Source organism: Falco peregrinus, chromosome 11 (genome assembly GCF_023634155.1).
Source record: "Falco peregrinus isolate bFalPer1 chromosome 11, bFalPer1.pri, whole genome shotgun sequence".
Lineage (NCBI taxonomy): Eukaryota > Metazoa > Chordata > Aves > Falconiformes > Falconidae > Falco > Falco peregrinus.
The window spans coordinates 20,268,178-20,293,604 of record NC_073731.1 but is presented as its reverse complement, the minus strand read 5'-3'; the positions used below and the strand labels follow the sequence as shown (position 1 = coordinate 20,293,604).

At 38.9% G+C, this 25,427-nt stretch overlaps 1 protein-coding gene across 7 annotated transcripts in view; it reads left to right on the top strand.

Moving 5' to 3' along the window:
• The window catches only part of EML4 (EMAP like 4), a 163,030-nt gene that overhangs the window by 74,173 nt on the left and 63,430 nt on the right, over nucleotides 1-25,427 (top strand). For all 7 annotated transcript variants that reach the window (XM_055816123.1, XM_055816127.1, XM_055816126.1 and 4 more), the window contains one exon: nucleotides 15,074-15,256. In XM_055816123.1, the coding sequence (XP_055672098.1) occupies nucleotides 15,074-15,256 (183 nt within the window). The remainder of the gene's footprint in view (nucleotides 1-15,073; nucleotides 15,257-25,427) is intronic.

Sequence of the window (25,427 nt, the reverse complement as noted above, 5' to 3'; positions counted from 1 at the left end):
AGCATTCCCTTCCACGAGAAGCTGAGGTGGTCTTCCAGGTTTTTGCATGCTGCTGCCACCGTTGCTTTTACCCATTTTGCTCTGTGGCTTTAGTGGCATGGTATCTTGAGCAGTAAGGTTTTTAGGAGTTAGTTTTCTTAGGTGATAAAGGGGCAAAAATCAGAGCTGGAAGTGGCTTTTTATTCCTGAGTGGCTTGTGCTGACCACGTACAATTTCTGTATTGGGGTTACATTATGTGGCCGGTGGTGGGGTGGCCCTGGGGGGTGTTGGGCAGGGGTTTGGCAGGGGCAAAGCTGTGCTGCTGGCTGTGCTCCCTCCATGCCAGAGCAGTGGCGCTACTGGAGAAGGGTCACTTGTCCTCTCTGCTAGAGGGTTGACGCCGGGAGGTCTTCCCCAGCTCTCTCGACGGCTGTGTTTCGTGTCATGCTCTTGTACGAGGGCTTTTTGCTATGTAAGCTGCAAGTCGCAAGGGGTGGCCACACCTAGTTGGCGTGCAGGCTTGCACATGGGTTGCAAAGGGTTAAGTGAAGGTGGGAATTTACAGCATGTTGACACAGTAAGTTACTAAATGTAGATTAGTAGGTGAAACAACCTGGTGTTTAGTCTTGAGTAAGAGCCTGTGCTTGTGTAGTTACCACATGGAAGCTGTGATACTGTTAACTCCCTCTTGGGCTCACTCCCTGGTGGTTTAGGTGGCCGTCCCCCGGGTCACAGCCCAAAGAACATTCTCATACTTGCTCGGTTTTAATTCTTTCATGCTAACACTAAAGATAAAATACAATTCATAAAATAAGATTATCGGAAAGGTTAGAAGATGCTGAAAATGTATAAAACAATTTTGTTATTGATGTATTCTGTTGAGGGGGAGGGGGGATCCTTTTCATGCATGAAGGATCCTGTTATTTTGGTTGCCAGTATTATATAGAAATAGCATGCTTCTGGATGGTTCTTATATGTATAAATATCTGAATTAGTATAGCTAATGCTTAACAAGTGTGCGCAGAATGAATGAATCTTAAAGCATAAGCATTAGATGAATAAACTGGGTAATTCTGTTGTTTGAGATGATAGCTACTTTCAGAATAAATATTATTTTTTTGGCTTTAGATTGTTCCCCCCCCCCCCAGATACGATACACAATTAGAGAAATTTCCAGGATTTTTAAAAGAGAACCGAATTGCAGACACTGGAGACCGATGATATATAGCTTTTTCCAATACATTTTTCACTTCATTAATTTGAAGTGTATTAGTATGAAACTGTAAATTTTATTTCTATGGGTTGCGGGCAGGCTTTACCTAGCATTGCTCTTCCTGATCTCTTCTTAAAAGCTGGAAGTGATGCCCAGTGTACTGAAGAGCTTTGAGGAAGGTGTGCAAGGGAGCGATGGCTGGTGTGGCAGGTTGTGTGGCAATGCAGAGGCTGCCCGGTTGCATTGGTGCTGGTGTGCATTTGTAGCAAAATACTCCTTCTCTTTTTGAACTTCTGTATTTTAGCACATAAAGATTCCTCTTTCTGAGGAGACTGACTGATGTCAGTTCTTGATAAATTAATAACTTGATTTTTGGGGAAGAAGGAGGAAAACGGGAAAAAATGCAGCTTAATTCTGGCTTGTGACACTGCTGTTACTTAGTCCACACCAGATTTAATTCTTGTTTCCCTATCAAGTATTTGTGGTACTTGATCATTTCTAATACTAGACACATCCATGATCAGTCCTGTCTCCCTTGCTATTTGCAGGGATCTTTTCTGTACCTAAAAACTGTTGCTTTGTAGCAAATAGTAGGAAAAGAAACCTGGAATATTTTTTTTTTGCTTCAGAGGCTCCATCTGTGGAAAGAACAGATGAGTAATCTGTTTATAATACAAGGTGTGATGTATTAAAGCAACTTTGATAGAAACATGATCTCTTTTGGGTTTAGAAAATTTGGCAAACCTTCCACATAAGAAATGTATGCGTTTTCCTACAGGATCCTTTGAGAAGGAAGGAAAAGGTATCCCTATGAAAAGGCATATGTTTTTCCCATGCAGGCAAATTCCATGCATGCATTCATGATGGTTTCATATGATTTATCAGTAGCAATTGTGACACTTCAGTTTTGTGCAGGACTTCTATGTAAAATATGTTCAAGGTGAAATCTTAGAAGGTCTTAGCCTGCCTGTGTTGTCCAGCATGTTCTGTTTGGTGATTGTTTTTTCTCTGGGAAGTTGTATCATCCCATAACACTGTGTCTATGTGTTTGTGTTTGCTTGCAGGTGAATTGGTTCTGAAGCCTGCTTTATGGCTTAGCCTAAATAAAGATGAGACCTAATTCCTTCTTTTCCAGTGGACTTTTCCATTTTAGGTATAATAGTGCCAGGATTAGCAACTGAAATTGTCATTGAAACTGGCTTCATTTTCATGTATTATTTTCTGTGGAAGCAGCTTAACTATAATGTTTTAAAATACATGTGTAGTCACACATACCGAAGTCTGTTACGCTCTTCAAGAGTTCTTCATCAATTAAGCCAGTTTAATTTCACAGTTACCGCATTTTTTTGTGGAGCATTTGTGGAAACTTACTTTTGATAGTGCCCATGCGAAGGAAAACGTGGCAATGGTTGATGGTAGATCTGCTGTCTGAATTGGTTAAAATAGTATCTTTCTTTGTAAAATAATAAATTTTGATATTAAATACTTCTGCAGCTGTTCAGATGTGGTGGGTTGCAGAACGGCAGGATCGATGCCCAAGCAGTCAGCCTCCTGTCAGGCAGCAGCAGCAGCCACAGTGGCAGGCAAGGTGTGAGCAATGCTTTCCACCCACACCTTGTTTATAGGTGTTAACTTCAAAGCTTCGCTGGGGCTATTTATTTGCTAACAAAATAATAATAAAAAAGGAGTTTAAGTAAAGAACTAGTCGGGTTTTTTAATTACATTTATGCTTGGTTCCCCTTTTTGAGGGTGGCTGTTGAGTTATACCGGTATAGCTATTTCTGCTTGCTGTCTGGTCTGAAACGTTTTCTGTGACATACAATGTGAAAATATTCCCTTTTATTTCCCAATACTTGCTCCTCTGTAGTAACTGAAATGGAGATTGTGACTAATGTGTGATGAGTAGTTGCAGATACCACCTTGCAGGTTGGCTGTGTGGTAGTCATGCAGCTTGTGCTTTATTCTTGAAACTAAGCAGAGAGCAGTGGCTATAACACGAGTAGTTTGTACAGAGAGGTTTTAGTTCCTTTCTATGCAACAAAACCTTGCAAAACTGCTGTTTATTTGGTTCCACCTGGAAGAAGCAGTAGTTGTTGTAGAGGTGTTCCTCTAGTACAAAAGCTGCAAGCAGTGGCAACATCTGGGGAGGCGTCTTGGTGGAGGTAAATGAAAGTAGGATTTTGGTTGCTGCTGTTGCAAGTGTTGTGCTGGATCTAACTTGTGATCAGAGAGATTTAGTCTCGTGCTCCCAAGGAACAGTGAACTTTTAAAAATATCAAAAGCACACCTTATGTCTGTTCTTGCCTACAAGGTACAGGAGAGGTTTAATGACCACAAGACCAGGTTTCCTGCTGCAATAGTGAGTGTAAGGTTTTCAGTGCGGAGCTGGGATAAGAGGTGCCTCCTGCAGGAGATGCTGCCCGCTGGGTCGGAGCGTGATGGGCACGCAAGTGTGACTGGTTGCCCTGGGCCGGCTGCAGCAGCGCCTCAGCTCTGGTGGGTGGTCACAGGACAAAACCAGACATGGGGATTAATACTCCTTTATAATTATTACTCCCTCTTAATAGAGCTTTTTTTTTTACATTGTCATCCTTAGCTTTTGGATAAGGAAATGTAAAGAAGGATGATAACTTTTCAAGGTCACTTTAGCTTGTCAGAAAGAAAGTTGGCATTTTACTGAATGGGCTCTGGTACGGAGAGGTAATGAAGCAGTGACGTATAGGGCTCTGCATAAGTGGAAGAAATTCCTATGCCTGAAATACCAGAAAACTAAGATCAGGCAGTGAGTTGCTAAGTCTCTTTCCAAACAGATTTTACCTTTATCTGAAATCACCGTGTCCTGTGACTTTGAGAGATAAGAGCCTTCAGATACCCTGCTGTGTACAGCAGCCCTGGTGCCTCTCCCCTCCTCTGGTGTAAGCGCATTTCTGCTGAGCACAGAAACCCACCGGGTACCACTCTGCCCTGCAGAGCCCAAAGGGAGGGCTTCCCCCGCAGGGTAGGGAAGCGTTTTGGGAGAAGGACCTCCGAGTGCCCAGGGGAATGCCAGTGCCATGAAACCAAATTACTGTGAGTTGGTGGCCTGTGGAGAGCCGCCAGCCTCCCTGGGAGGGGGTGCAGGACTGTCCCATGGGAAGTGTGGCATCCTGCCCTCCCGTGAAGGTACCCCTGAGAGGCTCGCTGTGAATTCGGGGGAGTGCTGCTGAGCAGGGGTGTCTGCACTTAAAGGCTGAATTTGGGGCCTGAAATGATGCTGCAGAGGACAAGCTTAAGCAGTTTTCCCTTAAGCACAAAGGAAAATGAAGTTGAGCGAGAACAGCGTGCACTGTGTCTGTGTTTGGAATCGATATCAAGAAGTGAATCTCTTTAATGTGGCAGTACACTAATACTGGTATTTTTATATGCATATCCGTCATTTCAATAGGAGGCTATTCTTGTTGCGTAAACATAATACTAAGCCTGCAAGATAACATCCTATTGCCTGTGAAACACAAGCAACCACTGACAGCTGCACAACCTTTACAAACCAGATTTGTAAGTGAACACTAAGGACAAAAAAGTATTTCTTTGGGAAAGGAAATAAATAAAATAGACCAGCACTCTTATTTTTCCTGACTCGTTGGATTTTTTCGTAGTGGCATTTATGATAGAGCAGTTTAGAATACCGTAGAATGAGATCAAAGAAACACAGTTTGTACAGTGGTATTTTTGATGTTACAAATTAGATATCAGTCCTGGGGGAAAGAAAAAAGAGCAGTACAATGAAGCAGCCAGAACAACAAATTTCAGAAATGTTCCAACACTTTTAATTACAGTGATAATGTCTAACTTGATTGCTCGATAACAGAAGCTGGAGATTATTAATTTGTGTTTCAGGATTTGAGATTAGTAAAATTTTGAAATAAACATTGCATGGTACAAAATAAATTGTATCTGTAAAAGAAGAGGGTATGTTGCTTTGCCTGATGTTATCTCACTTAATGATTTCAGTGCTTTTCTGTTTTGCTGCTGAAATTATACCCTAGAATTGATGAGAATATGGCAAGCTTCAAAGAGTAGAAATAATTTTTCTCCAGGACAAGAACATTTTTATGTTCTTGTTAAAAGCATATCACAAACAAAAACTCAGGTAAGTTTGCTGCCTGAATAAACAATAAATATTTAAGGTGTTGGCAGGTTTCTGTAAGTTTCAGAGTAAAAGTATGTTGGTACTACTGAATTCAGATGTTTTGCAGCAGAGGAGATGCACTACAGTGATGGGGGACATTGGACTTCCTATACATTGTTACAATCTAAAGATTGAATGTTTTGCAAACTTGGATTTTATTGGCACATTACTGGAAAAAATACATTGGAAATATTTTGGAAAATAAGTTCATAAAGGTTACCTCTGGGGTTTAATTTCTGACAAAAAGATACCCTACATATATGGACCGTTCTCTGAGCAGGAATTATCACCATCGCTCTGACAAAAGCAGTTAAAAAATAAGTGGCATGGGGACAGGGAGGGCTGCAAGGGACAGGTGGAGAATCTGAGATTACTGTGAGTACTCTTTAATTCTTTTTTCCCCCTCCTAGATTACTGTGAGTACTCTTTAATTCTTTTTTCCCCCTCCTTTGCCCTCCCTTTCCATTTACAAGCCTTCACACCAACTTCCTTGCCTGCAAATGAGTTTGCAAAATACTCCAGGAAAACCAGAGTGTTTCAGATGATCCCATGTTTTTTGGTGAACTGTGCAATGTTTGCTGGATTTGTGATGTTTTCAATAGTGGTACTTTTGTCTGAGCCTGAATATGGTTATTATTATCCTTTGTTGTGTTGAGCAGATCATTGACAATTGATGCTGTCTTTTGTAGATTTATGCAGTAAAGACATATGGTTAAAGAAAAGTGTTATGAGTGGGAAGTCAAAGACTTAACATGAAAGTCAGAATTGGGGTAGTCTCTCAAGCCTATATTTAATCTTGTGGATTGTAGCAGTATTAAGATGCAGCCTTTAATTGCTCGATCATAGCTCCCCCAAGTCAGAACTTGGAAAAGGTGATTTTGCCTAAAAAGCAGTTGCTTGGTATTTTGAGTTGCCTTTGTTTTCTTTGCGTGTCTCCCTCTGTTATGTTTATGGCAAGGCTTTTTGTCTTGCTTTTCAAATACGTGCATGAATTTAAATATCGACTGCTGTAGTACTTACGGTAGTGCCTCAGTAGCCCGTAAGTGTTAAGTTTTATGCGGTGTGGGACTATGGTTGTATTTAGCAGATGAAGAGTGAAGTTAAAAAGAGATTAAGGTCAAAAGCATCTGCTAATTATCTGATTTTCTAATTAAGTAATTGCCCAATTTGAAACGCTGAAGACTTGATTGTCAAAGTGCATGGGTAGGACAGTCCTGTAGGCATCAAGAGCCTGACCACTTCTGGCCACCTACCTGTGAGAGCTCATCACTTTTCAATGCTGGTGTCCAGTGTTTCAAGTTAGGCAGGACATGCAGGTTTTTCCTCCCTCCGTGCAGCCTTGGGAGTGTGGGAGAGATGCTGTCCTGCTTTGGCCACCCTGGAGCCCCAGGCAGTGTCTGGCTTCCCCTCTGTCCTGCAGAGCTGGAGCCTGTTGATCCTGCGTGGGGTGGCTAGGGGGGTGCCATCTGCTCGTGGTGCAGAACCCTTGGTGGAGCGGACGGTGTCAGAGATCCAGTCCCTCTTCAGCATGTGAGAAGTTGTTTCGTTAGAAAATTTTAATTAGATCCATTTGGGCATGAGGGAGGATAGGGGAAGTGAATCCAGGTCCTGAAATTTTTAGCTTAGTTTCATGCTTGGTGAAGTTATTAATTTTTAAATTAGCATTTTATCATGCCATTCTATATTAGAATATCATATATTCTAATGCTTCTAGCACAACATGAAATACTTTCAACAGAGGAGTAGTAATACATGTGTGCTGGAGCGTTTTTAATGCATGCCTAACTTGGGGCAGCTCGTTGCAGCTGTCTCTTTGATTGCTGCAGGAGCTTCCAAGCGTATGTGTTAGAAAAGATGCTCTCAGCCGCTCTTTCTGTTATGACGTGAAAATAGAGTGGCATCAGATATTAGACTGGGATTGCTGCTGAGAGAATTACATGGGGGATCCCAGGCGTGTACCTGTAACCACCATGAGTTCTGTCTACAGAGGGTAGAGGTTGCTCACCTGTTGCAGAAACACTATTTTGGAAGGTAAGGGCTTGTCATGTTGGTGGAAGGCCAAGCACCGAAGAGTCCTGAGCTTCAGAACAGTATCAGGAACATCAAGAGCTAAGCAGTGTTAGAGGAAGAAAAATACTTAAAAACCGCAGGACTTCTTCAGTGGTGAAAATCCCGTGAATGATCCTACTGATGCATTGTAATGGCGGTGGAGCTGATACAAAGCGTTCAGTTGGGGAAGGATACGTGACAGCACCAGCCTAATTACCTGCCTCCATTACATGGTAATTACATGGATACCAATGTCAAATATGAGAAGTGTATGTAAGTGTTGGCTTTGTTTTGCTTTCTCAGTCTACCCATCAAAACTTGTATTGGCAAGTACAAAGTCTGATCTGTTTCTTCTTAGAACTTGTATGCCCAATAAATTATAGTTACCAGAAACTTGGGCAAGCGGAACACTCGTGTTGGTCAAATACAGCATGGGTGGAGTTATGCCCTGCAATTCTCATGCTGATGTATTTCTAGATTATCTGTATTAAAAATAATATGAGTGTTTGCAGCAGCAGATGCACGGGCTTATTACAAATATATTTTTATCATAACTTCTGTTTATTACAAAGTTATTTTTTCAGGATGTTTTTGTATCTTCTTTTATTTTTTCTCTCCCTTGGTTTTTCATGTCAGGAAAAAAATAGGTATGAAAGCCTGTGTGCACAAATCTGTTTAGCATATACAAACAGAGCTACTAATTGTTAGGGTTAAAGTGGCAGATCATCTTACATGTCAGACCAACCCTTTAAAATGAGATTGCCTGAAAACATAGATGATGTACTATATAATGTAATGGTGCAGTAGTAGGCTCGTGGGCATAAACTTGCTTCAAATAAACCATAAAGCAGCCCACAAATAGAAAAGATCAGTAGCAACTACTGCATTGCAGAGCATTCATGTGCTACAGTAAAATTATATCATGGATCATCTATAGACTAAAACCTGCAGTTGTATAATGAAAGTATGTCATGCTTAATTGAAAATTCCTAAGGAAGCTTTGTCCAATGTAGTTAATATATTTTTTTTCTTTTAAAATTTAATGCTGTGCTGTAACAATTTAAATTTCTACTTTACGGCCCTTTTGTTTTTCTAAATTGAATTTTGGGCTGTATGATTATCTATACAGTTATATACAGACCTGTTCAGTTCTATTCCAGGTGGACCAGTTCAAGTCATGCATAAATTCTCAACAACACAAATTATATTGCTTTCAGAGTTTTGGCTGAGGTTTTTAGACACAGTCTAGATTTTCAGACTTGAGTGAGGGTTGGTGGGAGTTGTCTGGGGTTGGGGAGGCTGGGTTGTTTGTTGTTTGTGGGGGTTTTATGGTCAGGTTCTGTATCCATCATTTAACATGGTGGATTGCACTGATGTATTTTAAAGTGAGTAATAAGCAATCTTTTTACATGGTTTATGATCAAAAATGCAGATGAGCGTTGGGAAGCTCACTTCTGATGTTTAAGGCACTATCCCCTAGACATCGAGCTCTTAATTTATGGTCTGATTCTGCAGTAGGATCTGTGCAAATAGATTTACTGCTTGCTGTGGACTTGTTAGATGGCTTGTGAAAGGCTAGTGGAGAGTAATATGTCCTTTTTTTTATTTTTATTAACTAGCTTGTAGGGGACTAAAATAAGATTGAACTATACAATGTTAAATAATCTCATGAGCTGTACAAGGAAGGCAGTTTTGTCAACATGATGGCCCTTGTGCAGCATCAACCCTGAGAAGATGAGTAGTGTTTGACCACATGCAGCTTTACTGAAAACCTAAAGAAATGGCCGTGGAAGAGAGAAATGTAAGGTTTAGCTAGGGTTGGAAGTGCTAACATGCAGTGTATGAGAGCCGTGAGTTGGCGCAACCACTGTCTGCAGTCAATGAGTTACCTGTACCCATCTCAAAACATCTGCATTATTCTTTTACAAGAAAGTAAAGAAAAACTTAAGCTTTGTCTCTGGCAATAAGTGTGGTATCAAGCAGAGCATTGTTTTAAATTCTGAATGGAAAAATTGGGGAGATTAGGGAAAGAGAACAAAGAAGTAGCAAAGGAGGTCAGATATATGTGGGGTAATTGAGAATGTCTTGCATTTGCAGGAAGGGAGAATTTGAGGAGAACTTCCCACAGCACTTCCATGGCACCAGGTCTAGCTTCTAGGGACACGTTAGAACTTAATACTAATACAGTATCATTGTATCATTGGGGGGGGCAGGGGGAGGGGGAAGATTTTTTAATCTTCCACATTTGTGTTGTGTGTTTTAATTCCCGTTCTCTTTTTCTTGCCGTGACCTGTGTCCTCTACAAAACCAAGATAATTTGTCTGTGTGTTGGCATCTGGAGGAAGTGAAGGAGATACTGTGGGAAAAAGTGTGGAGTCAGATTCTGCTTTTTTTGTTTGGTTGGGTTTGGGTTGGTGGTATTTTTTTGAGATTATGTATTGGAGATATGCAACAGAATTCCTGATCTTTGCACCCTTTATAAGCTAGTCATACAACAAGTGAGCTGCAGAAAACTGCAGAGAATTATGTTTCACTTAACATGGTAGGAAAACCAAATTTGTCAGTTATCTCTTGGGAAATGCAAGCCTCATCCAGAGTCAAATTATTCACTGTTCTTCAGAATAAAAATTACAAGTTGTGCAAATACATACCGTCCTGAGCATATGGACAGTTTGTAGCCCTAGTGAGAGAGGGGTTTTTTGGGCCAATTATTCCCTGAAATTGTCAGGCAGATCTTTATACCAGTCCAAGTAATTTCTGTTACTTTTCTGTAATAAAAGACTCATACCACTCTGGGGGAAACACAGAAAACCGTGTGGGTGCCATGGCACACAGGGTTTTAAAAATATCTGTGGTTTGTGTGGCTTTATTGGATAAAATGTAGGATTTTCCACCCTGTGGTTTAAATTTCCGTGTGCTGGAGTTTGTAGAATTTGTTTTTCTGAAATGTTGCTTATGTGTAAAACGAAGCCCTTATGTTTAGTCGAGGCTGGGAGGAATTGACTCAGAGGAGTGATAATGGTTGGTCTGGAATTGTTGAGGGGCCCCAGCGTAGGCAGTTCAGTAGTAAGATATATTTTTGTCAAATGTAGTCAGTTCAAATTTCTCACAGGCAGTGAGCGATAAAGGATGATGCTTTTCAAATGCTTTTATGCTCACGTGCCTGATTGGTGACATGTGAGGTGAGGAGTGATCCATGGGTTGGGAGGTTTGTTAAGTACCATCACTGTGTGCTGGATACCCGTTTTTGAAGTTCCTGGCCAAAGTCTAAGGGGTAGTTTGAGCTGATGCTTTGTGTGTTCTGCTGGGAGTGGTTTGACACATGACTGTGAGGGGTCCCACGCGGCTTAATGAGTCTGTTCAGTGCTGTTCACTGGCGGTAAAAAATGAACCCTCATTTTTAGGATCATCCAGATGTCTCATGAGTACTGAATACAAGCATCCCATACACATCTGTGCTTACTGTAAAAGCAGGAAGAACTGATGTTTTAACGGCTAAAATTAAAAATCAAAGTAGTGGACTAGGATAAAATAATAAGACATCTTTTTGGAAGTTACAGTACTGTATGTTTAGGCCTGGCATGTTTTTGCTGTCATTTGAGTGTCAATACTCGTATCTTAAACCACTTTTTAAGATTGAAGGACCTTAGATCCACATCTGTGATCCGCTACCAGCAAGTGCAGCAGATGATGCTTTTTTTGCAGTGAATCTTGTTCCCAGTGGCTCTTTTGAAGGCATAGGTCATGGACAGCTTGGGAAATGTGACCAACACATCAGAAACTATGATACTTGGTTGGAATTAAAATAACCAGATAACTAAGAAGGTCTTTTTAAAATTAATTCGGTGAATGAATGGTCAACTGCACTTGCAGATTTCTTGCTATATTCCCTTAACAAGTTTCCCTCTCTAAATATATAAATCTTCCTCTGGTTTTGTAAATTAAGAGTGGCTCATGGAAGGTCTGGATAGATACCTGAGACAGCACGATGGCAAGATGTTTGGAAGTGGGAAAAGAGGAGGGGGAGGGGAGGAGATTAACTTCTCTTCACAGGTGACTGACTTTGTACTTGTTTAAGAGCTTTTTCCCCCCTGAAGGGAGAAGGGCATGCCCTTGAAGAGAGATTTTAGTTCAAACATCTTTTGCAATAGTTCTTTAGATTATAATAATGTATTTTTAACAGAAGAAGAAATCTGGAAGAGATTTTGAAAACTTCTATAAAAAAAAAGTACAGTTTTGTAATGTGCAGATTTGTCAAAATGATCGCAGTTGTGTTTACTTTCACAGCATCTTCTTCTAAGCTAATCCCTAGCTGACTGACTTTTCAAGACATTGCCAAGAAGGGCATGTTGGACTTCAGTTGAATATTTGCTGTCATGGGTGAGGTATTTGGGTTGGGAATCATTCATTTTAATCCTCTAACAGTTGCCAGGGTAATAGATGATTGTCATCACTTGAAACAGATGCTGCTTTTGTAGAGTGATAAAGAACAATAAAATATCTTCCCAGTGTGCTACTGTGTTCGTTGATCAACCAAAATATTCTTGATTTCCTAGTGATCTTCTTACTACTGGCTTCTTTCAGTTGCTGTGCCTCGTGTGCCCTCTCTGCAGAGCAGCCACTGGTGGTTTGAAATGTCTTTTTGCTCATTGTACACACATAACCCATCGCTTTGCCTATTTTTGAATCAGCGAAATGGCTTAACCTTCTTGGTGTCCTACTCACACCCCATCTATACAGCTATGACCTCTGACAAGGTGCTGGGCTGAAGTTGAGGGTCCTTCTGGCTCTCCATACCCTGTCTAGGGTTTAAGCCTCTGTAGCACAGGTCACAGAGGTGAACGTTGGCCAGCTCCTCTACAATCTCATTTGATACATGGGGGAGGTCAAAGCATTGCAACTCACCCTTCCAGGGCAGAAAGATTTGCTCTCCCGTTCTCCTTTGGAGTTCCTAATTACTGACTGTGGCTTCGGGAGCTGCAGAAGCCATCTGCGGCGTGAGGGTTTTTGGGGTGCTGAGGTCCAGCAGAAACAGTCTAGTTAATGTTAGTAACTGGTGGAGAAAAAAATATGCCCCATCGGGGTGAGCACTTGCATCTGTGCTGATAGAGAGACAGACCAAGAGCGGAGGCTTTCCTGGGCTTTCCTGGTTTGGTAATTACTATTATTTGGACTTCACACAGGGAACACAATAAAGTCTGGCTTCTAAAATGATGATTTGACGTAGTTACTTATTCCTTTTACAAATGTTTTGTAGTGATCTGCTGTATATTTATCCAGCATGGGAATTAATCCATAATTTATCCATTATAAGACCTTTTAATAGTTCATTAATTAAAGACTTTGGCAGGCAATAAAGGAAAAAAGTTAAGCTTTCATTTTTTTCTTCTTTCTTTTTTTCTTCTTTAAAGAAATGTCAAACTTTTCTCTTCTGTTCGGACTGCTACCCGGTGTAAGATAAGTTATAAAGATTATAATGTTTTGAAACTTGTAATTATTTTCTGCAGTGTTCATTTTGACTGGTCCACTGCATATATTTAAAGGCTAATATTGTAAGGATAGCAAAAGTATTAATTACATGGTACTTCTTTTAAGTCCCATTTACTTTTCTAAAGTAAAAGCTTTTCTTCATGAATTAATGTAAATTTACCTTAGTTCCTTTTTATATGCTGCATAGGTATGTGTGCTTGTAGGAACTTCTACTAGCTCCTGAAAACAGATAGAGGTTTATGTTTTGAAAATGAGGATGCTAATAAAAGAATCTTAACAGTCCTTATCGACTTGGGGTAGCTGTCGCTGGTCTGGATTTGTACCTTTGAGAGAGCATTGGATATGCTGGCCTGTAGAGCTGTTAAAATAATATTTCTGTATATAGGAGGTACAGTTATGACTGGTGATACTACAGTGTTTTCTTCAGAGTTGTTCTGATCTGTTGTCTCCAGATCTCAGTCTGATTACATGCCTTATTAATTCCCCTGCAGTTCTTTTTATTTATTAGCCTGAATTAATGCAGTATTAACCATGAAGGGATACACTTCTGCTTTGGTTTAACCAAATGGTGAGTTAAACCAATATGCAAAGCTGTCGTCTTGTAGGAGTTGTTTTATCAATGTAATCTTAATCATTGCTTTCAGTTTAATAATAGTTATGAGTACATTTCACTACTAATAATAGTTTGTTTTGTAATTCCTTGTAGGAATTTTGTGTTGTGAAGGTATTATTGTGATTCTTTATTTTGGTTGGTTCAATTCTTGGTCTTTCCGTAGCAAGTATCGCATTTTAACTGAATGGAAGTTGGCGTTAATCTCTTTAATTAATCTTTAATCTCTTTCTTGTGTCATAATTATTCATTGGAGGGGCTTGTCTTAGTGTTTCTTTTGCTTACATTTATTTTAGAAGTGCCCTTATGCAAGTATTTCAAAGATTAAGGATTGTGGCTTATATTAACTTTTTTTTTTCCCCTTGGTATGTCTTCATGAGATTAGTGAACTAAAGTTTAGATTGTATACAATCGCGGTAGTAATACCAGCTATTTTACCCTTACATGTAAATTCACTGTTTATATGTATTTCATAGAATATGGACTTATACTGTCTGTTTGTGTAATACAAGTAAATTTTGTAAACCGGTATTAGAAGTTACTTCCTGACTTTTCACTAAGGCTAAACCAAAATGGATAAGAAATAGAAATTTGGTACCTTGTGATAAAGCAACAAATTATTTTATGATCTTTTCTTCTTCTACTACTTTTTGTGTTGTTGGCTTTTTTTTTTTTTTAATGCAGTTGGCCTGTGAATTATTGGAACAGCCAAGTACAAAAATCTGTTACGTGTTATTTTGGCTTGGCAGAAATAATGCAAAGAACTGTCAAAGGCAAAGAGTACGCAGAAGCTGTAATTTCCTTCTTACCGCTGAAGAATAGATTTGGCTGCGTTACGCCTTTAATGCTAAACTATCTCTGTGTGGCCAGACAGACTTTTGGAACCTTTTTTGTAGCATATTTATTTTCTGTTCACTTCAGGCCAAATGTTACAATGCCATATGCTTTTTTGGCACATACAGGGTGGTGATGTGAAGAAAGTTAGAGAAGGAATTGAAGTTAAGAACTCTGATCTAGACCATTTAAATTGAGATTGTTAGCCATGACCTAATTGCATCAAGTGGCAATACTTGCATGTTCAACAGTGGCTTTTTTTTTTTTTTAACTTTACAACTTGCTTTATTATTAAGGATCATAGTTAAAATTCTTCAACAGTTCCAAAAGAATATATTGCAAAATTTTACCGCAGTTTTATAGCTTTTTAGATAATTCAGTTGGCTATTTAAATAAGCTGTTTCAGTCTTCCTTCTACTGGTAAGCATGTTTTTCTTTCTATGCTATTTTAACAGAAAACACATTGCCTCTTATGATGGTAATAGGGCCACGCTCCTTAAGCCTTCTGTCTTAGCTAATGATCAGTAACATTTCTGTCTTGAAGCATTAATTTGATGTGTCTAACTTAATATCCATTCCTTATTTGCCTGAACATGCTTGTTTGAATGTCTTCAGTATTTGAAAATGATGGGTCGGACATGCTCGTGCTGTACATACTTCTTTCTGTGGCTTTTAGTTTAGAACAAAACAGTTGAATGCCTCTTTCTGCTCTGCTTTCCTGCTGTACAGATGACAGCATCTCAGCTGCGAGCACATCTGATGTCCAGGACCGCCTTTCAGCCCTGGAGCTGAGAGTGCAGCAACAAGAAGATGAAATCACCGTGCTAAAAGCAGCGCTGGCTGATGTGCTAAGGCGTCTCGCTATCTCTGAAGACCATGTAGCTGCTGTGAGAAAATCAGCACCAAATAAAGGTAAGCCTGTAGTGGGTAAATTCTTTCTAGAGTTAGAAGGTTATAATTGGGAATGTTCTCAATTGATAACTTCTTTTTTTCCTTTTCTGTCTCATTTGGAAAGGCAGGTTGAGGTGGAGAGGTTAGTTTTTTGAGTGGCTTTATAGTATGTAGCTAATAGATATCTGAAACATGCTTATTAATTTTGCTGTTTGCTAACATTTAAATGTATGTGACACCCCTGAAAACTTACCTTCTTGTGAAAAGGTTCCTGTTTTAATTTTAAGTGGTGAAATGTTTTACAGCTGCGGTCTTTAACCTGCCACTGGGGGTTCTGGGGCATATCATAGACTGGTTCGGGTTGGAAAGGACCTTAAAGATCTTCCAGTTCCAACCCCCCTGCCATGGGCAGGGACACCTTCCACCAGACCAGGTTGCTCAAAGCCCCATCCAACCTGGCCCTGAACGCCTCCAGGGATGGGGCATCCACAGCTTCTCTGGGCAGCCTGTGCCAGTGCCTCACCACCCTCAAGGTAAAGCAGTGGGCTTTGTTTGTTAGCAGTTGTGAGTGTTGGCTTTGACTTCACCTAGAAATTGCTCAGCTGAAGGGGCATATTACAGGCTATGTTTCACCATGTCCTAAAGTTTAAAAAAAAAAAACCAAAACAAAAAAAAAAAACCCAAAACAAAACAAAACAACCCCCCCCCCCCAAAAAAAACCAAAAAGGAACAAAACCCCAACAAAATACATTGCCATCTAATAAGGAAGCTTTCTGAATATAGTTACTGTTCATCTACAGAGATAACTCAAAATCAGTAGGTTTCTTGTAAGAAGTGGCCAAGTAGCCACTCAGCAGTATCTGTTTTGGTTAGTGACTAGTAACTTTTATATTGCAACTTTGAAATACATGATTGTTGTAAAGAAACTCAATGCTGTTTACACAAATTTTTACATACTTCCCCTCCACAAACATTTCCCTTTCTATTCTGGATAACTCTTTGAATAGAGTTCTTTGAATTTGCTCCAGCTTAACATGGTGTGTTCGGAGAGAACTACAGCTGTGAATGTTTGTGGTATATGTTAAGCCCCTGAATAAATAAAAGGTTAGGTCATATTCTAATTTGCCATAAATGCATGTATCCCCATCACACTGTGCAGTATAGAGTTCTTTAGGATCAGTCCCTGTATTACAGCCTCGGAGTGCCCCCATTACACCAGTGCCAGTTTAACACTAACCTGACACATCATAGCCTATCTTTGTTTGTACGGCTGCATTATACAGGCTGAAAATGCTGGAAGTTTGAATTATTTCAGATGTGGCAGAGAGATCAAATTTCTTAATTAAGTGTTTTTGCAGTCTCTCTGCCAGATGGAAAGAAGTGATGACGCTTAATTGGCTTGGGCTCTGAATCTTGCTATTCTCTCTTGCTTGCTAAATGGTAGGCTTTTGTCATCCCTGCGTAGAAATACAGCTTTTTTCTACCTGTTATGCATCTCTGGTCTCACCCAGCTTGAGACCTCTTGCTCTAACTCTATAAATATAGCTCTAGCAAATATTTCAACTAAATCACTCTGCTATCTGCTGTCCCATTATGAAAAAAAGAAAATGTCCACGTGGAGAACTGTGGGCAAAACGTGTGCAACATAGAACCATATCTTCCCATTGAAATGCAAAGGAGCTGGGATACGCACAAGCGTGGCTGAAGGCCTTTGGCTCGGAGCTGTCTAGTACTGAGCAAACCGTGCGCAGACAGGGCAAACTTGCTGCGTTCTGCAAAATGCCTTGTGATTGTCTTGTTACTGTGACTCTGGGGGTCTTGGGGCCATCCTGAGTCCTCTAGGTGAATTTGTTCGGTGAAAAATTAATTAATTCTTTTGGAGTGTAGTGGTAGAATGTCTAAATAGCTTCAGCTATTACATCTATACCAATTAATTGACAACATCATGTAACTGAATAAAGTTACGGGGGCAGAGGCGGAGATGTACACATATGAGCTAATACATTGAACTTAAATGAGTTAAGACTAATTGGCAGAGTATTTAATTTGTGGTGGATGTGTCCCCTTTGTGTTCGGTTACCTAATATCACCATGCCACACATTAACTTCACTGTTTATCATTAAACCAGCTGCATATAGACGGTATAAAGATGTCATAAAATAAAATGTTCACATAAAGTCACTGGAATTTTGTACAAAAGTTTAAAATTAGATGTGAAGAATGAGCTTGAGATTGACTTTAATTTAATCCTAAATATCAGTATTTTAATAAATACTTCAAAACAAGTTCATACATACCTTTTTGCAATACCTTAGGTCCTACTTTTGATTTCTGTTTGTTGAGTTCAATAGATAAAGAACTCCTGAAATGTTTTAGGAGAGAGAAATGCGTACTGGTTTTGTGAACAAGTGGGATTAGCAGAAGATCTGGATTGTCATACAAAAATAACATTCAAAGAAGTCGTTAAGTTTTTTTTAATTATTTTATGGGTATGAAACAGGCTTTTACTAGTCAAGTTATGGTTGCTGCAAAGGTAATTGTATTCCTCTAAAACTCATTATGGTGTTCATGATCCTGTCAAGAATCTGGATTTCTGCATTACACAATTGCAGTTTCATGGTAAATATTAAAGGTAGGTTTTCTTTTTTTAAAAAAAAATAAATGGTCTTTGATTCACAGAAGTGTTTGTCTCCGCAACAGCCCTTAAAATACATGCTGACATAAATGGTGAGTAAAGAGAATAGATGTGTATGTATTTCTGAATACATTGAGAGAGATGTGTTTAATTTGAAGGATGGCAACACAGTGAGATAAATACTTATAAAATAAACCGAACTTACAAGAATGATGGTACTGGAGAAAAACCATTTTGAATCTTCCCATCAAATGAAAGATTTTTAGTCTGAGTAACAGAAGATATCTAACCTAGTTTGAAGGAGTCTTTCCTACTGGCTGCTGAAATGTGTTTTTAGGAAACCTCTCCGTTTTTTTTCTTGTTGCCACCTCAGCAGTGTCTTTGAATAGAAGTTTCCTATAGGCTATAAGTAAGTGTTGTGTGCAGGCTGTGAATCGTGCCTGAAGGTACAATCCCGATCACTTTTTCACTGATTTTTCCCATTCTAAAGTTGATGGTCCAGCTTAGTGGAAAAAGAGATCTCTTCATCCTTTGTGATATTTTGTCTGAATTGTATACCTGGTGAGCTAATTATGTTCTTATTTTTCTTATTCATTTATTTGAGATTGACAGATTGGATCAACCATAGCTGAAGATAATAGATAATTTGTTTTGCATTATCCTTGTAGTCTTTGTTTTTCTTTTTCCCTATGTTTTCGTTGCATGCTTATTTTGAATTTAATCCAGTCTTCAGTGAAAAAATTCATATGGGCATGGGTAGATTTTTATTTCTACGCTGTGGGCTATTGATCAGGAGGTTACTACCTATGATTTTGTCTGTCCAGCCCTGTCTCAGAAGCAAGCTGCTCTTCGTACAGGGATAGGTGATTTGTGAACTGTATGAGACAATCTACAGGGTGAGATTTTTTTTTAGCCACTTTAGTGCCTCCTAGTAAAGCATGAAATGGAGATACTGTATGAAGGAAGTACCTTTAGTAGGGATTGCAACAGAATTAGCACCTGTCATTGCACGGTGAAAAGCAGACTGGAAGTCTTCGCATGTGGCTTGTTTCCTTTTCAGTATTTCTCAATGCAAAGTCATTGTAAATAGAGAAAATCTTTTCAAAATAATAAAGCTACAATAGTACTTCTCCATTGTGACACACAGCTACGAATAACTACATCCTTAATAACAAAGGAGAAATTACTGGGTCCAAAGATAGTGTTGGGGATTAGAAATGTGAAAGGGCTTGACTATAGAACAGGTCCCCAGCAGCTACGGGGCTGGGGGGACCTTAGTTTGTGGGTGCATTTGTGGGTTGGGTTTTTTTCTTCCTTTCTTTCTCTCTTTCTTTTCTTTTTGAATAGATGGTTGGTAAGAAGGATTTCTTTGGTGGGAAGTTCTTTGCTTTTGGCAGCTCACTGTTCTTGTTGCCACATGTCTCTGCTGTTGATGCATGATTGATGCTGTTAACTTTCACAAAAAATTGCAAAAACAAAGATTACCTGGACGCTGAAGAAAAGGAAAACATAAAGCAGTCTGGTACTTCTGGCTGCCAGCAAGATAGATTGGCTCACAGCTGGTGCCTGGTAAACCTATTAAAATCTTCCAGGGTGTCAAAATGTGTGTAACAGGAGAATCCATCCCTCAGGCTCTGGGTGTGGAGATGAGTTTGTGGCACACAATGGCACCAATAAAATACCTCAGACTAATCGTATCACTGAGGTATGAGCTCTTGCTTGAAAAAGTGGTCATCTACCAGAAAGTACGTCTGTAGAGAAAGGAGTTCATGTCCTCTATCTGGACTCGGAAGTGACGAGGAGGGTTGTCACAGGTTAAAACTTTGAAGGAACATTTCCCATCACTTCCAACAAGGATTAGTATCAAATAACTCATATGTAAATTCAACTCACAAAATGAAACTGAAACAGCGGATGACAGTTTGCAGAGAAGGTCTACCACGCTTTATTTTTATTTAAAACAGTGATACTGGGGACCTGCAAAAGCAGCTGTGTACTGGGAATGTAGATTATTGTTTGGCTGGGGGTTTTTTCCCCCTTTGTGCAGTGGATTTTTAGAATAGGAATAGGGAGAGTTTTCCTTCCTTTCCTGATCCCTCCTTTCATGTGAAATAAGTGTCTCCCTTCTACAGGAAAAATCCTAAGTAGTCTCTTGCATCAAATTCTGTCTCATTGCACTAATTTAAGCAAAGTGCTGATGTAGTTTTTACCTTATCTCAACAATGTTTTTCATTTTAATAACATTAAGCCATTTTGTTTTACATTAACAAAAATTGAATTCAGGTGTTCAGCAAGCTTCATTAATGAAAGCATAAGATAGACTTGCCTTGGTGATTTTACTCTTAGCACATTTTAATGTGCAGAATTGTTTGAATAACTGGGTACATGTTTATGTTGTCTAATCAGTAGATGTTAAACAGGAACAGAAAATATAGGTGTAGATGGGAAAATGCTTATGGTAGAGGTAGGATATAGGCTTTTATCCACAATATTAAAACTAACCTGGCAAGCTTGTATGTGTGTCATTATGCTCACGGGAATGGTCCGATTGAAGTCTGCAGGCTGTATGCTCACATAACAAATAATGATACTCTTGAGGTCTTAATGGATTTTCCAGATATCAGTTTTAATGCCATCTGTTCTTTCTGCATTAAAATTATTTTTTTCTGCATTTCTTCCCCATTTTTTTGTCTTCTCCTCTGTCTTTAATACTTTATTTCTCTTCTGTTACACTTACTATTCTTGATGTTCTTCAAATATTTTTCCCTAATCCAAAGAATTTGGATGTAGGTTGTAGAGGGCACTAATAAACTAAGGGTTGCTAACGAGCTAAACCAAGTTTAAGGAACGAGAAGTGAAGAAAAAGATTCCATTGTTTTGTTTTGGTTTGGTTTTTTAACTTCTGTAACCTAATAATCTTGTTCATTGGAGAAGGTATTCAGAGCGTTGTAGAGGAGTATTTTTCAGTTGTGGTGATAAGTGTCAGTATTTTTCCATATGTTTGTTAAAATTTTGGATACGTTTTGTGCGTTTTTGTGCCTTTCTTTAGAACAGCGTGGGCAAATTCTGCTGAGCAGTACTCCGCTGTTTTCAGTGATGCTTCTCAAAATAAGAATTGCAATGTTGGAAGAGTTAAATGGTGCCACTGACTTTTTCAGATAAAAACTGCTTGTTGTTCATAACACTTGAGTAGCTCTTTCATCACTGTTCGCCAGAGTATATCAAATTGTTTCAGATTACCATAGTTGAAATTTTACTTCCTCTGCTTGGAGGTAGCTCATTTGGCAATTGATTGAAGTAGTAGATGGTGCCTCTGGGGAATTGTAACAAAATAATAAGGTAGTAGGGAGGGAGGAGGAAAAGGGCTGTGTGGTTTGAATAAGCAATTAGGTGTCCCATGGCAAAGAAGTCTCCAGTTTCCCTGGGCAGTAGGTTTTAAAATGCCTGCCCAAAGAGCTGAGCATCACAGCAGGGGGATGGCTCCCCTAGACTCATAAGAGCATAACACCTGAGAAACTGGTTGTATGTCCCTGGGAGGATCAGGTATAGTTAGAAATGCATGTGTTCACAGGTTAAGTCACTAGCTATAAAATTTTTGTAGGAAATCTCTGAAATAGATAAGTAATTATTCTTCACATTGCAGTTAGTTTACCTGCCTCTTGGGAGAGATTCACTGGCATCTCAAGATATTAATGCATTAGCTATACATTCTCAAACTGTTGCATATTTACATGCCTTTATTCACATAGTTCTTCTCCTTTTAATAGGAAATGAAAAATAACGTATGTTTAATAGCCAGTTGTCAGCTGAGATCTGTGAAATCTGGCTTCAGTAAAAAGTATAAACAGCATTTTTTTTTAACTAGACATAATTACTGTACGAATAATAAAGTTTTTCAAAACTTGTTTTTTTCTTAAAATGGGATTATTAAACAAGATGAAGTATAACCCATAGGTAGTGAACCGAGTTATTTTTTCCTGATTTATATTGGTCATTATTTGAGAACTAGTATCTCACCTTGATCTGTAACATTTGTTCACGTGATAGAAGAGAACATTTTTTTTCTACTTAAGTCTCAATGAGAATTTGACTTTTACTATGTAAATAAAATAGTGGAATAAAATAAAATGCCGACGAAAATATTTCCCTACCCTTCAGAATACAGTACTCTATTTGAAAAGAGTGTTAGTGCTCCCAACCTATTCTTTGCCAGCATCTTCCATCAGCTGAGGGACTTGGTGTCCTTTTAAACTTTGGAAGCAGAGTGATGACTACAGGTAGTTGCTTTGGTTCAATTTATTGTAACATGTTGAAGTAAGTTTACAATTTGTCATAATTTGTAGTTCTTTTTTGATGTCTATTTTAGGAAGGAAATGCAGATAAAATCTTACGTTCTGCTGAACTTAGAACTATTTCAGTCAGGTTTTCTGTCGCTCACCTGTGTGAGTTCTCTGATAACTAATAGCGTGGCTGAAGACACACTGTATGCTGCTTTAGTAACAGTACTAAATTGGGTTTCTGTCCTTCAACCCATCAGTTTTATTTGCACAAAACACCTCACCATGTAATATGTTTGAAATCTAGAAATCTTTGTCAAGTTTTGCTGAAAATGAAGTAATCTAAAGTTGTTGAAGGACTTGGATATTGTATGACTTACTGTTGAAAAAAACAAACAACCCACAACACACCCACAAACAAAACCAAAAAAACCCCAACAACCAAACCCCAAAGTTTAAAAAAACACACTGTAAATCCCTTTTTTGTAACATGTACTTTGTTGAGCTTTTTTGTTTTAAGTCCACTTGAAGTCTAGAGAAGTTATTTTACTGTAGCTGCAGACACTTCAAATCAAAATTACTTGAAGAAGAGAAAGAAGGGCTGGGTTTTTCTCTGGAAGAAAGGCAGTTTACCTGTCAGGATATTAAGCAACTTGTTGTTCCAGTTAACACAATCAATAACATGATAAACTATGTTTTAACATAAAATCTGAAACTTTTGGGTTTGTGGAAAAAAGAAGTGACTTACTAAGTGATCCTCAGCACTAATACCTTATATGTATGTTTGGAAAGAAAAGCTATGTTATCAGAGGACACACATTTTCAGAACTTACCACTGTCTCTCTTAGAGCTTGGCTTCAGCTCTTTCCCATTTAGCTAATCGAGGCTGATAAAGAGTTGGAAATAGATTCTTAGTTTATTGTGGTCTGTTTTTTTCTAATCCTACTTATCTTTCATTCACACACTTGTATACTTGACAGATGTTAATGAAATGCTGCTTTTGAACTCGATACTATTCTATGAAAATTATCGGAACGGAGATGAATCCATTATCCATAAACCACATTTTTTTACCGCTTTGATCTCTGACAATTTGGCTTTAATCCTGGTCACCATACACTGGCTTTCATTTTGTGTTCAGTTTATGTCTGGCTTTTTGTTCCAAGCTAACAGATAAAGCTGAGTGCTATTCAGTCTGAAAAATTTCAGACTGTTTATGCTAGCAGGTGACGTATGACATGATATTGGCAGAGCTGTGCAATCCAAGCGCTGGGAGAACTCAATTGTTTTAGTTAATTGATCTGGAATTTGTGTTCTCCTGTGCTACTTCTTTATGTCCCGGGTCTCTGAAGCGCAGTTGCCTGACTGCTATGAAGGACTGTCTCTGCAGTGAAGAAAGAAGGTTATAGCATTGTTAATTTTTGACATCTTTTGCCTGCAGAGATGCCCTGGTTAAAAGTCGTGGAGAGCTGCATGGTGTGGACTGGTGGGTTGGTGTCCTGGGGTTCTGACCTGGCTGGGAAGACCGTGGCTGTGTGTCTCTGACCCCGTGGGCAGCCAGGCTTCACTGCGCAGCTGCCTGCCATGTGCACAGGGCTTAAACCTGCCTGCCCTTCTCATAGCTCAACATTTAAATGCATTTTCTTTACATATAATTGCCGGCGATTAGTGGAAGTTTTCGGTATTTTTCTCTTTGAAAATAGGTATTCTAAAGGTCAGTTTTGAATATCTAGTTAAAATGGAATACACAGAGAGTCTATAAGGAGGCTTAAGAGTGTTGCATTTGGGATTTGGGAGGTTTGGGTTTTGTTTCGGGGGTTTTTTTCCATTGTTTTGTTTTTTACATTTTGTTGCACATTGTGTGGCACAGTCAACTGTGACTGACGAAGATTTTGTTCTGGAGTGTAGGAAAGCCTGATATATTTTTGATGCTTGAAACAAGTCTGTCAGTGCAGTTTTTCCTAGATATTAATGTTTTGGTCTCTGTCCAAATGTTTCCGTCACTTTTTCAAGAAATTAATGAATCAAGAGATCTGGGTTATGTGTAACCATTAGTCATTTTCCAAAAATTGGTTTACTTTGATTAAAAATCTTAATATCAAACTTAATTTTGCATGCCACTTGTTGAAATTAGGAGGTACTCTGCAGATCTACCATCAATATCCACTTTACTGAAAAGCAAATAACCCCCAAACTGCCATATGGATCCTTTTTAAAAAAAATATTTATAATTTTTATATTTATATTTAAATTAAATTAAAAATATTTATAAATATTTAAAAATTATTTTAAAAAAAATTTAAAAAAATATTATTATTGCATTCATCTCTGTGTGGAGCAGCGCATATTCCCATCATGAGTGTACAATGATGTACATTTGTTTGTAATCGGTTTTGTACTTGGACGTAAGCAGGAGCTAAGGCTTTTCACACCTAGCAGGGGGATTTATTCTAGATGTCATCAGCGAACAAAATAGCAGCGTGCTCCTTGCTTGAGAAAAGTGAGACAATTTGTTCACCATTTCATTAGGTTCCTCTACCCTGCCTGTAGCCCTGTTGTTCTTTACTGTTTCCACTGAACGCTTTCCCCACCATACTGCGAATGACCGCTGTTACGTCTCCTGATTCACGTTTCTTGAAGGCCATGATAGTGATGGTTGGAGAAGCATTGATCTATTGCAATGAGCAGACGGAGATGTTAAGGTCATATACAGTTCAAGAGTGAATCATATCCTTGATATTACACATTTCCTCAAAGAAGATGATTTACTTTGTCACTGGAAATAAAATAAGCTAATTTATAGGCTTCTGATGCTAAAAGTGCTTTTTAAGCTCATGCACTTCTGTTCTTGCATCTAAGTTATGCAGAGGGGTGAAAATCTTCTGAGCTTTAGAGGTTTTGTACAGAATATTAACTTTTTAAAATAAAATCTATATTCCAAATATGTAGATTGCAAATGAAACTGTGTTTAAGAAGTACCAGTTGGAAGGAATCACGCTAAGGTGATTTATGCAGAATTTAGGAAGAACAATGATACTTGCAGCGTTTCTGTATTCAAGTGTGTCTTCACTTTCTTCAGATTTCCTTTGTTCTCATTTCTGCCTGGGATATTCTGTGTGCTCCTTTTGGCTTTCCTGATCTGAATTTCAGATGTGGTGACATGGTGCTCAGTGCGTTTGAAGCAGTACATGGTTAGCACAGGTCAGCCCCCTTCTGCCTCCATCCAAATACTTCTGAAATCTAATATTCCCTTGATGGGTGTCTCTCATATGTAAACTG